This window comes from Salvelinus alpinus, chromosome 21 (assembly GCF_045679555.1).
Source record: "Salvelinus alpinus chromosome 21, SLU_Salpinus.1, whole genome shotgun sequence".
NCBI lineage: Eukaryota > Metazoa > Chordata > Actinopteri > Salmoniformes > Salmonidae > Salvelinus > Salvelinus alpinus.
In genome coordinates this window covers 9,910,340-9,923,858 of record NC_092106.1, presented here as the reverse complement: position 1 = coordinate 9,923,858, position 13,519 = coordinate 9,910,340, and the positions used below count along the sequence as shown (strand labels likewise).

Genomic DNA, 13,519 nt, shown 5'->3' with positions numbered 1-13,519 from the left:
TAAAATACTCTTAAAGGGTTTTGTAATTTTTGGGGTAATTTCTTTTAATCTCCAAAAGCATGTTTTGCAGAAGAAAAATACTGAAAGAACATAAAGTGGCTGTATACTAAATGAGTGCCTTAATGTAATCTACCTCAAAGATGTGAGCCCTGCAATTCAACAACTTGCTTATCGTTAGGTTACGCCAGCAGGCATGGCAGCCCAGTCTGTGGTGAGGGCAAACGTAGCACTAGTCACAGGGCTGGTGTGGGCGGTCGTGGTTTATAGGGAAGTAGAAGATGGGGGAGTCCTGTGGACAGGGGTGCCCAGGAAAGGTGTGCCAGAGCTGGGTAGGTTGAGGTTCAGTTCCCTGGTCCTCTTCATGATGACATCCAAGGGTGAGGTTTCGAGACAGAGGGATCTTCACCTGGACCAACACTTCTCGTCCCTGAGAAGTGATGGGGTATTCCATTTACACAGCCACAAATTAACAATGTTTCTCTACAACCAATATATCTGAAGCATCAACGCTATTGCTGAATTACACCAAAGGGAAATGGACAACAGTCAAGTGGTGATAATGTGTGGTTTGGTACATTACTACGGTGATGCTTTATCTTGTTCACAGATTTGTATGTGCTCTTGCCTATTCCATTGCTGACCTTGTCAAGCCAAACAGTTTGGAATGATAGCACAGACAGACTGGCACTCAGGCTAGGGATGCTTACCTTTTCATTTATACACTGAATCTGGACACCGGGGTCATCTCCAATGACTGGGGCCAGAGCATGGTTGACTTCATCGCACTGACCAGATGGCAGAACAATGCAGTAATAGACTTATTCAGCTGGAATTCCTCAAGTTTCATCCTACTTCCTCATGAAAACGTTTTATGTTAAAAGGTAATTGCCTTTTTGTCATAAATAGGAAGTGTTTGCCATGTTCTCAAGGTTTCTCTTTTCTTATGTTTCTGATATCAATCAAACAAGTTCACTTAACTGGTTCTATATTAGAAACCTATTAAAACCAATGCTGCAAAAATACAAGATTATTGAATTACAATGTTTATGGCCTTCATATCCTTATTTGGATGCAGTGTCTCACTCTGTACATCCAAATAAGGGTATAGGAAAATCATAATTTAATTTCTGTAAACCCTACAATGCAATGCCAATAGCTGTATTTTAATCCTTTCCCAAGGTGATGGGTATTACCTACCTGATAAGACTGGTTACAGGAGGGCTTGATGCCTGCATCCTCTAAGGTTCTGAACAATGGGTGGAGAACAGGTAGCTTAGCCAGGATAAAAATGCAAGCTGTCAACACAGGTTTGACGATGTGTAATGGTGAAACAGGCAGGTTAGATGTGTGAATGTGATCAGTGGGGCTGACCGGTCAATATCGAAGCGCTCGCGTAGTTTCAGACATATTTGGAAGTAACGCAAAGGAGAGTTCATGCCCTCCACACAGGCAGCACAAGAGCCATGTTTGATCCATTCATCTTTCCTGTTGGAGAAACACATGCACATTCAGTGACACGCTCTGTTATGTACCTGTAACACATAACCGCCATTCTGTTAACCGGAATACAGTAATAACTTATATTCTGTGGTGACCTCTGACTATTTCCATTCAATCTAATGGAGAAAATAATGCTAAATTGTATAACAGAAACAGACGGTGGACAGGTAGTATTAAAAGCTGAAGAATCACATTTGTAAGAAGACCTCAACTGGGTTGGGGTCAATTTGAATGAAGGCCAGTCGATTCAGGAAGTAAACTGACATTCCAATTCAATCATTTAAAAAAGGACATCTATTTTTAATAACTTCTCCATGACCCGAAAGGAGAATCTATGTGAAAAATTTACTTCAAATCGAATTGACCCACATCTGCCTCTTACCAGAAGAGAAAACTGGAGTGGGTCTTGAGTAGGGATGGCCAAAGTTGAGAGAGTTCAGGGTCCAGCTCCTGAAAGAAAGAGGGATCTCTGCTGAACACATGGATCCTTCATTGTCCTTCGATGGTGACTGTAACCAGAGACATGTTTTACCTTGAGGTCAGAGTGGAATATTGGCCAGCAGCGGCAACATGTATGAGCTTTCAAAGGCCTAGGTAAAAAACAGAAAAAAATTCTGATATGAATTGACATTCTCATTCAGTTTATTAAGATCAGTCAAAAGGTTTTATTCTATTTATTTATATTTATTTGAAGTACCAATCACACATTTCCCCTTTAAGATAAAAAAAAGAATAATACCACAGTCCATGGATAGTCCAGTTCTGGATGTTTGGAGGTATTCTGCATTGAGATGAATTCTTTAGACCCTGTGCAGAGTTAGATTGAGTTAGAATAACAGGAATGGGTGATGTGCTTTGGAGAAGTGGTTTTAAACTCACCAAACAGAAGCTCCCAGGCCACTGCAGAGTCAACTTCAAACACTGCCATGTACAGAACCTGGGAGAGATAGAATGATTCTGTATCCTAATGCCCAAAACTATTTAATATTTCAACATAACAATACATCACACTCAAGTATACTTGTCCAAAAAGATTGTAGCCAAAAATCGGCATGCACTATAAAAGTTGAAAATAAGTAGTCTTAAATTATAAAGTCTACATTGATCTACATTACACCATTGGATTGGAGTATTTACAATGCAAGATTCTCATCTTACTTTTCCGGCTGGCCTGCTGTCCAGTGGTCAGACTCCAGGGTGAGTGTAAGGACAGTGAGCAAGGCCACCATGAGCAGCGCTGACATATTTGTTCTATTCTAGGAGTGAGTGACATAAAACATATGTTGGCTACAATTGTTTGTGAAAAAAGTCTGAAATATGTGGCTCTCATAAACATTAAAGAAACCGCAAATGTGTCGATTCATAGGAACGTCATAGTAAATGATGCGCTAACAACTTGTGTTCGACGCCAGTTGAAAAGGCATCGTACATTTCACATGGGCATGCCTTACCGTCGAGTCTACACTTTGCTACTTCTTATTATCTTCGTTATCACCTCTAACTACAAACAAGGACAGCTAGAGACATACATGCATGTCTATACACATCACATTTACAATAACCCTATATAACAACTATAACAACTATGAGACTTTAATACATCAGTTATGAGACTTACCAGAGACAGTGATCATTTGCGACTGATCTATACTGACAGTTCTCTGCAAATGTGAGAAGAAAAATGCTAAACCAACTGTTTTCCTGATTTCATGATCACAGCTGGGGAGAGGTGAGATAACATACCCAGTTCCCCTTTCTGAGGACCTCAACCCAGAAATTAAACCAAGACTGTCTGGCTTTCAGACTCTTAAATAATATTATTCACACAACTGGAAGATGGACAGTGTGCCCTGAAAGCAAGTGAATAAATTTGAATGATGCAAATACAGGAATGATATCACCTACACTACCATTCAAAAGTTTGGGGTCACTTAGAAATGTCCTTGTTTTTGAAAGAAAAGCACATTTTTGTCCATTAAAATAACATTGATCAGAAATACAGTGTAGACATTGTTAATGTTGTAAATGGCTATTGTAGCTGGAAACGGCAGATTTTTTAATGGAATATCTACATAGGCGTACAGAGTGGCAAAGAAAAAAGCCATATCTCAGACTGGCCAATAAAAAGAGAAGATTAAGATGGGCAAAATAGCACAGACACTGGACAGAGGAACCCTGTCTAGAAGGCCAGCATCCCGGAGTCGCCTCTTCACTGTTGACGTTGAGACTGTTTTTTTTGCGGGTACTATTTAATGAAGAGAACTTGAGAACTTATGAGGCATCTGTTTCTCAAACTAGACACTCTAATGTACTTGTCCTCTTGCTCAGTTGTGCACCGGGGCCTCCCACTCCTCTTTCTATTCTGGTTAGAGCTAGTTTGCGTTGTTCTGTGAAGGGAGTAGTACACAGCGTTGTACGAGATCTTCAGTTTCTTGGCAATTTCTCGCATGGAATAGCCTTCATTTCTCAGAACAAGAATAGAATGAGGAGTTTCAGAAGAAAGTTCTTTGTTTCTAGCTATTTTGAGCCTGTAATCGAACCCACAAATGCTGATGCTCCAGATACTCAACTAGTCTAAAGGACAGTTTTATTGCTTCTTTAATCAGGACAACAGTTTTCTGGTGTGCTAACATAATTGCAAAAGGGTTTTCTAATGATCATTTAGCCTTTTAAAATGATAAACTTGGATTAGCTAACACAACGTGCCATTGGAACACAGAAGTGATGGTTGCTGATAATGGGCCTCTAAAAATATATAAAAAAATCTGACGTTTCCAGCTACAACAGTCATTTACAACATTAACAATGTCTACACTGTATTTCTGATCAATTTTATGTTATTTTAATAGACAAAAATGTTGCTTTTCTTTCAAAAACAAGGACATTTCTGAGTGACCCCAAACTTTTGAACGGTAGTGTAAGTATAAACTGTCAATGAGAAGCATACATCTTCCATATAAAGAATTTCACTTAAATTCAAAATAAACATATTTATATTTAGTATGTGAGGACAGAAATCAGTATGAACAATGGCAACCAAAGAAGTAATTTTAGACTTTGGGAGTGAAGGCTTGAGCACTTCCATAGTGCTGGGAGAGTTTGGTCTCTCCTGGTGACCATAGTTTGGCTCCTATTCAGAATTGCTGCAATATGTGACTGCAACCTTGTACGGGCCACGGCTAGACAAGCAGCAAGAGGCTTCACACTGAGTACAAACTCCACCATGAATCACCTACTGGTAAAAACTATTTTTCCTAATTGTTCTGTCATCTGAATCATATAAAGATTCATAATATTATTAGTGGAATCTTGGATCTTATTTGGAAAGGGAAGTACAGTTGGACTAACCTTTGTACCAACTTTTATTAATGTGGAGAGTAGAAAGCAAAATGAGTTGTGCAATCTGTCTTCCTGATTACCTGTTGCTAAGTATTAGATGGAGTAAATAATTCCAGTATGTGTGGGGGATAAATTAGACGGACCTTGGCCTCAAATAACCTGTTGCAGGCCTTGTCTCAGCCCCGGTGGTCGACTGATAGTGAGGCCAGCATATAAGGCACTTTAAACAGTAAAACAAAATGGCTGGTCCCAGGAGATTCTGATGTCATTCTACAGAAATGTAAATAACCTAGATGATCTCTCTGTAAGGTCGTATTGGACTCATATTTTCATTCAGATGAAATTTTATTTGAAAAAACTTGGTCTTATTGTTCTTTTAAAATATCTAGTTTACAAGCTCCTACTGAGAGGTCATATCATTTTAATTATATCCCTCTCACTTCTAGGTCAGGTGGAAAAATGTGATGGTATATTAGTCTTGTATATTTCTATTGATTCACATTTCCTCGATCGGTCCTTTATGATTTCTCTAAGCAAACTGTGCCGTGTCCACATATAGCTTACACATACGTACACACACGCACACAGGGAATACATTTCAAGGGGAAGGGTGTATTGTTCCTCTCTCCCTCCAAAATATATAACCTAATTGGTTGAGGTCACAGATTGTGTGGCAGTCATTGGCTGGCGGCAATGTCAGTTCTCGCCGTGCTGGTTCAGGCACCCAATTTGACCTTGGTAGATATTACACTGTGGTACAATTCTCTTAAAGGGACAGAACCCAAGTCAACAGAAGTATACAAAATGGTCTTCAATGAAATGAGAAGGTTATGCCTGTGATAGTAAAAAGTAGTAAGAGATTCACCTCACAGTGAATGTTTACGTGATACAAAGACCAATAGATTAAAAACTTGAAAAGAGATTACTTTCTTTCAGAACACAAGTCCCCAGTGATGAAATAGTCCTGTTATAATGAATAAACATAATGGGTCAGACCAAGTGGTATGGGTTAGGGGGGTATGGTTTGACCTCTATTTTCAACAGATTATCTAATTGACAATAATGTTTATATACCGCTATGCACTTGCTAGTGTCATTTTATAGAATATCGATAGGTGGTCTGATTACATATTTCATTAGGAGTGACAGATTATCTGTCAAAGGAAGTTGATACTCTGCCTTGTTTACAGAGAAGGCTTTTGGTTGTTTTTTTTGTATCTTGGAGGATGTTGATTTAAACAAGCATATTTGAGGTGACAACACAGCTGTCTTTGAAACTAGCATCACTTTGGATGGAAAGCATGTCTAAGATGCCAAAATTGTATATTCACTCAAAAAGTCTAAAACATACTGGAGAAGGTGATACACCTACAAGTATGTGTAATTCCCCCCTGCATGCTGTTAAAATAAAAAGGAACATTTGTAGTTCTATTTTCTTGTGTATGCAAACCACTTGTACTTTATTTGGTACTCAAAACGTCAAAAACAGAAGTGGATATTTCCTCTCCTAACCAAGACTGTATACAATAGCAGATGTTGTCATGATGAAGACGGAGAGGGAAGTAAGAGTAACCTAGAGTTTTCCATAGCTATTTCCTTTTATAGGACACAACAGGCTAGTATCACATCTCTTTAAAAGTGAAAGTAGAAAAACAGGTGTGGAACCCCAAAGGTAAACACAGCTAATATTACCATCTAATCCTGATCATCCAATCTCTAAATCACTTAATATACTATTGTTATGTTATTATCAAATTATTTATTCTACCTGAAACACTATGAAAACAGCATCTAGGCTCAGCCGCTCAGAAAGCATCCGACCGATTTGTTTTGGACATTTGGAAATTAGGGATGCAAAGGAATGTTTTGTCATAAGCCCTGCATTTTCAATCTAGTTTTCACATCATATGCAGACACAGGGTAACATGGTTAACATGTGACTGTGGGATCCTTTCAGAAGCTGCCCCAGCTGGCTACCAGAGCCTTCAGCACAACAACCAAACAGATGAAGAACAAGGTGCCAGATCATCAGAACCTATTCCAGGTGAGCATGACATCATTAGGACGCCTGGGTGAGAAACAATCCCAAACGAGGAAAACAAGAGGTGTCTTATCAGTGAATTTAGATATTTAATGGCAATCAAATGGGCCAACAATGTCAACCAGATGTGATTTGAACATGTTTGATGGAGTAGAGCAACATTGACCGGATTTTGAACTACTGCATGTGTTGTGTTACGAAATGTATGAATTGCCTTTGGCCACTGTTGTTGGTCAGCACCCAGAATCTTATCACAGTATTGAACATAGAAAAAGAGCATTACCGGTTTTAAAGGGGCTTGAGGGAATAGTTGTTCCATTCTGGTCTGGAATACAATTTAATTTGGTTTTATCATCACATATCACAAAGTTGGCTTACAATAAAGTCTCCGGTGATTCATGATCATGAATAGGTATTTGACCCCTAACTTTGGTTACAGGCGGACAACGGCTTGCCAGTCCACATCAAGGGAGGGACCACTGATGTCCTTCTCTACCGTCTAACAATGACCATCACCCTCGCAGGTACCTGTTAGATTCTTCCATCAACGCACTGTTCATTTGGAGTACTGTGCTGATGGTTTTCTATGCTGCATCGTATATGTTGTAATCATTGTGTCTTTCTGTTTTTTTTAGGCACTGGATATTCCTTATTCTGGATTCTATGTGCCTGTCAGCCCAAGGGAAAATGAGGAAGCCCTGCTAATGCATGTGTTTGTTTAAATCAATTCCACTTTATGACCTTCTTCTAATGTCATGGGACACGTTATGTACAGAATAAATCTCTCTATTATGCCTCTGTTTCAAGGCAAGCCTTATTTTCCTCTATCGACCCATGTGTCATTTCACTTAAACCTCAGTGAAAATATATATTCCTGCCACCCTGTGTTCAATCAGAGAAATTAGAAGGAACATTTCACATGGAACAAACTTTGAAAAGAACCCCATGTTACATGGCCGTAGATAGCAACAGGAGGTGTGACTATTTGAATCAGTAACATCAAAAAGTGTACTGATGCTAGAAATATGAAAATCAGTTGCAAAAAATACTCCAGCCAAATACCAATAGGGTTATTTAATTAAGATTCCATGTATCTGACAAAAAAATTCAGAGATTTGAGAAATACATTTTGGCACACATTAGTTCAAATATCATCCAGTCAGTCACAAACAGACCCTTTCATTACTCTGGGTCAAAATGTAGACATTAGTTTTGTTGGACTGTCTCTAAATCAAATCTATTGAAACAATTAGAGCCAAGCTTAGGTTTTTCATGGCCTTTTCTCCTCATAAGCAACTCAGTAAATGAATGCTACAATTTACAAAAATATTAATTAGTAGAAATATTCTATTACTTTCGTACTCGTATGTATATTACACTGTCTCAATTCTATTACACTGTTCTCAAGTTCAGTGTAATTGGACACCGACTGCTACATCTAGAGACTTATTACAGTAAAGTCTTAGAACACCTAATCATTCCAGGGTTTTTCATAATTTTTTTACTATTTTCTACATTGTAGAATAATAGTGAAGACATCAAAACTATGAAATAACACATATGGAATCAAGTAGTAACCAAAAAAGTGTTAAACAAATCAAAATATATTTTATATTTGAGATTCTTCAAAGTAGCCATCCTTTGCCTTGATGACAGCTTTGCACACTCTTGACATTCTCTCAACCAGCTTCATGAGGTAGTCACCTGGAATGCATTTCAATTAAAAGTTAATTTTGGGAATTTCTTTCCTTCTAAATGCATTTGAGCCAATCAGTTGTGTTGTGACAAGGTAGGGGGGTATACAGAAGATAGCCCTATTTTGTAAAAGACCAAGTCCACATTATGGCAAGAACAGCTCAAATAAGCAAATAGAAATGACAGTCCATCATTGCTTTATGACATGAAGGTCAGTAAATACGGAACATTTCAAGAACTTTGAAAGTTTCTTCAAGTGCAGTCGCAAAAATCATCAAGCACTATGATGAAACTGGCTCTCATGAGGACCGCCACAGGAATGGAAGACCCAGAGTTACCTCTGCTGCAGAGGATAGGTTCATTAAAGAGTTACCAGCCTCATAAATTGCAGCCCAAATAAATGCTTCACAGACTTCAAGTAACAGACACATCTCAACATCAACTGTTCAAATCAAATCAAGTTTATTTTATATAGCCCTTCGTACATCAGCTAATATCTCGAAGTGCTGTACAGACACCCAGCCTAAAACCCCAAACAGCAAGCAATGCAGGTGTAGAAGCACGGTGGCTAGGAAAAACTCCCTTCAGAGGAGACTGTATGAATCAGGCCTTCATGGTCAAATTGCTGTACAGAAAACACTACTAAAGGACACCAATAATAAGAAGAGACTTGCTTGGGCCAAGAAACACGAGCAATGGACATTAGACTGGTGGAAATTTGTCCTTTGGTCTGGAGTCCAAATTGGAGAATTTTGGTTCCAACTGCCGTGTCTTTGTTAGATGCGTGTGGGTGAACGGATGATCTCTGCATGTGTATTTCCCACCGTAAAGCATGGAGGAGGAGGTGTTATGGTGTAGGGGTGCTTTGCTGGTGACACTGTCAGTGATTTATTTAGAATTCAAGGCACACTTAACCAGCATGACTACCACAGCATTCTGCAGCGATACACCATCCCATCTGGTTTGGGCTTAGTGGGACTCTCATTTGTTTTTCACCAGGACAATTACCCAACACACCTCAAGGCTGTGTAAGGGCTATTTTACCAAGAAGGAGATTGATGGAGTGCTGCATCAGATGATCTGGCCTCCACAATCCCCCGACCTCAACCAAATTGAGATTGTTTGGGATGTGTCGGACCGCAGAGTGAAGGAAAAGCAGCCAACAAGTGCTCAGCATATGTGGGAACTCCTTCAAGACTGTTGGAAAAGCATTCCAGGTGAAGCTGGTTGAGAGAATGCCAAGAGTGTGCAAAGCTGTCATCAAGGCAAAGGGTGGCTATTTGAAGAATTTCAAATATAAAATATATTTTGATTTGTTTAACACTTTTTTTTGTTTAATTCCATATGTGTTATTTCATAGTTTTGATGTCTTCACTATTGTTCTACAATTTAGAAAAGAGTAAGAATAAAGAAAAACCCTTGAATGAGTAGATGTTCTAAAACTTTTGACCGGTAGTGTACTTCAAAAAATTAACATGGAAGAGTGAATTTCAAGTATCCGTTTCCCTTCATAAAAGCTTATGTTTGCCCATGTCAAAACGAACATATTTTTTTTGTTTCTACAATTGTAAAGCGACTTTGGGTCCTTGATTACCACTAAATAAGTCCCATGTATAATTATTATTATTAAATTGCATTTTATTGTATTATATAAAAGCAGTTACTATGTAGTTATACAGTAGGCCTCTAGTACAGTTAGACTTTGGAACATGATGCCCATATTCCAGTATGCTGTAAAAAAAAACATATTAAGTTACAGCATATTATTCAGTCATTTAAAGGTATTTAGTGTTAGTCATCCAGTTAAAGGAATCAGTAATATTTCCCTGCAGAAGCCTTGTTTTTACCATGGAGGGATGAGTACACACAGTGGGCTACATCACCATGAACAGTCAGTTGACCCAGTGCAACCACTCTAGCTAGCGCAGGAAGCGAATGCTCATCTTGTGGTCGATGTTCACCTTCTCCAGGGACTGTAAGGAGAAGGAAAAGCCAAAGTTAGACTGAGTGGAATGGTGGAATTGGTGTATTACATCACAAGCAAATGCAGCCACTGAATATGAGAGGATGGGCAAAATACTGTCATCGCACAATGTACAGTATGCTGTTTGACTACAGCAATGGCCGACATCATTTTCTATGGGCATGAACTTTGTATGTCTTAGTATTCTGGGTGCCCTGTGCTGCAATGCACCATGTTGATATGTCAGTCTTAGAGCTCTACCCGGTGGTACCTTGCGGAACTCCTCAAAGGAGATGGCATCGTCCTTGTCCAGGTCAGCCTCCTGGATGGTGCGGTCGGCAATGCTCTCTAGCTGCTCCTCCGTCACCTGCATCTCCAGCATGGACCGCAGCACCTGTCAATCACCCTCAGCTATCAATCACATCCCAAACACATGGAGAAGGGCTTCATTCTATTGTATAGGGCCCTCAAATTTAAATCCCGACTATGAAACCAGTTCAACTGCTTTTTTTCATTCTTCCCCTCTAATCAGGGCCTGATTTAGACCTGGGACAAAAGGTGGGTTCAATATATTTTCAGGTAAAACAGAAAACCAGCAGGCTCCAGACCTCATAGTGTAAGATTTGAATACCTCTGATATAGGGTGTAGGCATTTCAGCCATAAATTGTAGGGACATACAATACCTGGTTCACAACAGAGAAACAATTTACATCACTAACTATTGGTGGTATATTGTGTTGCTCACCATACAGAGTATTATTGTCAGTAAAGCTAACAGTTATTATGGACCTGTAGAAGCTCAGCTCTGGAGATTTTTCCATCTTTGTCCTGGTCATATAGTTGGAAGGCAACTGAAAGGAAGGAGAAAACCAGGGGGGATCTGATTGAGTTGAATTTGAACGCTAAAATCTATTTTGTGAGTCAACCACAACAACAACAAAAATGCCAGAGGACTCACACTTGAGTTTACTGGTCCTACTGTTGACAGGTTCAGGCATACTGGGATCTTTGGGACGTTTTTTGTCCGCAGGTCGGAAGTGGGCCAGGATCCTCACAAAGGAGTGGAAGTCCACTGTTTCCTGCCTGAGAGAGAGATTGTGTTAAGACCAAAACCTGCTTGCATTCCAAACGTACAGGATACATGGATATAAAAAAATTAAAAAGTTTATTGTTGCACAGAATTGACTGAAGTTAAATCAATATTTAGTCTTGTTGATTGTGCACTCTGTTTTTTTAAGGAGACCTACAAAAAGCCTGGACTTTTATATTACAGCGAAAATGGACATTAACCTTCACATTACCATTTGATTGGTGAGGTTATCAAGTCAGCAATGTTACTCAAACCTGTAAGAAATGTTTTTCTATACCCTGGAGAGAAGAAAGCCCCAATGATCCGATCCCCGATGGGGTTCATCGCCAACCTATTAATGGCTCCAAAATCCTGTGGGCTTCACAGTAATGGGGATAAAACAAAGACAGGACATTCAGACATAATTATTATTATTCTGACATGCACTGTTTTAGTCAACACTGGTTTAACAAACAAACTCCATAAAGCTGACATGGTCCCACCACTTACCGGAGAAGGCCTGTCTTTTCCTTGTCCAATGCTTCGAAACGGTCATAAAGTCGAACAATGTGTGCAGGGGTGACTATGTTGATGAGAAAACAGGAGAACCATCGATTCATGCTATTAGTATTAGTAATGGGCAGGACAGCGGCACACCAAATCATTTAATCAATACATGCAATAGCCATAGATGCCAGTTCATTGCTCTGGATTGCATTCAAGCAAACACTCCATGAATGATTCAAGCATTTATATAAAGTAGCCTAAAGGCCAAGTTATAAATTACCTAAAACTTCTCAAAGCCATATGTATATGTCCATATAAGTCTCTGTTCAAAGCTTAGATATTCAATACTGTATTTGGTTGGGTAAGACACATGCGTATTTTGGTCAGTCAAAGTTGTGCGCGAAATTTGCGCACCTGTCAAACATCACTCTTATCGTTGCGAAAGCTATTAATAATTTGGACACATTTCAAAATATCTGCGCTCTAAAACATTTCGGGAAAAAAATGCAATAGAAGGAATTGAAAAACTGGGCTCCATATGTCTGTCACAAAAACATTCATAATGAAATCCCGTTATACGCCCCCTCTCAAAGATTTGTCCTCGAATTTGGCATAAACAATGACGTTATTGTACAATCATGACAATCTCAATACAAGATTTTCTAGCAGCCTAAACTACAGTCCTACCCGTCCGAGAACTTACAACCCGTTTCTTGCATTAATTCTTCGACGTTTGGAATTTTTGACAGGGTGGAGTTTGTCGTGCCCATTTCTACAGAAAAGAAAACAATAACATCTGCTTTACTGGACACATAAATATCACGTCCCAGAACTTCGGATTTTCCTGTTGACTTCCCAATGCCTGTAGTTTAGAAATTATACACGACTGTAGCTATGAAATAAACTTTAGTATCCTCGACTAGAGCAAGGGTATATTGAACGTCAATTCAGTCAGTTCACCGCTAATGATAGGCATCATATCTATCCAATCGCTGTTAAACCAAGGGGACCAAATGACCAATGGGGTCGTGATTTATATGTTTTCAAGAACACAAATTCAACCAAGTCTGTTCTTACAACAGATCTCCAAGATTGATATCGAATTTTATCAACAGCCTGGATTTACTATCCAGCAGGGATAGCATTATATATATATAGCAAAGTGGATCTTTGATTAATATATTTGCATTATGGCTATATTATCACTAATAGCCTACTACCAACACTAATCCATTACATAATAGAATCAATTAACCCAATGATTACAATAGGCTACTAGCCTGTATGCTCCTGAGTAGCTTGACAATCACTATACTGTCCAACACAATGTTACACGCAAATCAAACATGCTTTGTAGACGTTGTTACAGTGGTCATTTGACACTAGATGGCACCATCCCTTTCA

At 39.1% G+C, this 13,519-nt stretch overlaps 3 protein-coding genes across 4 annotated transcripts; 1 reads left to right on the top strand and 2 right to left on the bottom strand.

Annotated features, from left to right (window-relative positions):
• Positions 1-18: 18 nt before the first annotated feature.
• On the bottom strand, positions 19-3,257 carry LOC139547789 (ribonuclease T2-like). Its single transcript, XM_071356859.1, has 10 exons — positions 3,119-3,257; positions 2,659-2,756; positions 2,380-2,437; positions 2,240-2,307; positions 2,033-2,090; positions 1,883-1,950; positions 1,372-1,485; positions 1,198-1,246; positions 708-785; positions 19-427 (listed from the first exon to the last, which is right to left on the bottom strand). Exons 2-10 carry the CDS (start codon positions 2,742-2,744, stop codon positions 230-232), a joined length of 777 nt encoding a protein of 258 aa, XP_071212960.1. The 5' UTR covers positions 2,745-2,756; positions 3,119-3,257; the 3' UTR covers positions 19-229.
• Positions 3,258-4,591: 1,334 nt separating this feature from the next.
• LOC139547786 (cytochrome c oxidase subunit 7A2, mitochondrial-like) lies at positions 4,592-7,674 on the top strand. The gene is made up of 4 exons (XM_071356856.1): positions 4,592-4,738; positions 6,797-6,883; positions 7,320-7,404; positions 7,516-7,674. The coding sequence occupies exons 1-4, from the start codon at positions 4,724-4,726 to the stop codon at positions 7,569-7,571; spliced, it is 243 nt and encodes an 80-aa protein (XP_071212957.1). The 5' UTR covers positions 4,592-4,723; the 3' UTR covers positions 7,572-7,674.
• Positions 7,675-10,119: 2,445 nt separating this feature from the next.
• LOC139547785 (calcineurin B homologous protein 2-like) lies at positions 10,120-13,123 on the bottom strand. Of its 2 annotated transcripts, XR_011669606.1 has the most exons (8): positions 12,819-13,123; positions 12,119-12,191; positions 11,907-11,987; positions 11,498-11,622; positions 11,329-11,390; positions 10,810-10,932; positions 10,423-10,548; positions 10,120-10,306 (listed from the first exon to the last, which is right to left on the bottom strand). XR_011669606.1 is itself a non-coding variant. In XM_071356855.1 (7 exons), exons 1-7 carry the CDS (start codon positions 12,883-12,885, stop codon positions 10,495-10,497), a joined length of 585 nt encoding a protein of 194 aa, XP_071212956.1. In that variant the 5' UTR covers positions 12,886-13,059; the 3' UTR covers positions 10,120-10,494. The 2 variants fall into 2 exon arrangements, 1 of the variants encoding a protein (XP_071212956.1); XM_071356855.1 differs by having other exon boundaries at positions 10,120-10,548; positions 12,819-13,059.
• Positions 13,124-13,519: the final 396 nt, after the last annotated feature.

Excerpts from the sequence above, each read along its gene's own strand:
- LOC139547789 (XM_071356859.1), bottom strand. The coding sequence starts at position 2,744 with ATGTCAGCGCTGCTCATGGTGGCCTTGCTCACTGTCCTTACACTCACC. Across the intron at positions 1,951-2,032 it reads TATTCCACTCTGACCTCAAG|GAGCTGGACCCTGAACTCTC; the intron begins GTAAAACATGTC and ends TCTTTCTTTCAG. Across the intron at positions 786-1,197 it reads CCTGTAACCAGTCTTATCAG|TGCGATGAAGTCAACCATGC; the intron begins GTAGGTAATACC and ends CCATCTGGTCAG.
- LOC139547786 (XM_071356856.1), top strand. Across the intron at positions 6,884-7,319 it reads ATCATCAGAACCTATTCCAG|GCGGACAACGGCTTGCCAGT; the intron begins GTGAGCATGACA and ends CTTTGGTTACAG. Across the intron at positions 7,405-7,515 it reads AATGACCATCACCCTCGCAG|GCACTGGATATTCCTTATTC; the intron begins GTACCTGTTAGA and ends TGTTTTTTTTAG.
- LOC139547785 (XM_071356855.1), bottom strand. The coding sequence starts at position 12,885 with ATGGGCACGACAAACTCCACCCTGTCAAAAATTCCAAACGTCGAAGAA. Across the intron at positions 12,192-12,818 it reads ATTAATGCAAGAAACGGGTT|TCACCCCTGCACACATTGTT; the intron begins GTAAGTTCTCGG and ends TCATCAACATAG. Across the intron at positions 11,988-12,118 it reads GAAAAGACAGGCCTTCTCCG|CCCACAGGATTTTGGAGCCA; the intron begins GTAAGTGGTGGG and ends ATTACTGTGAAG.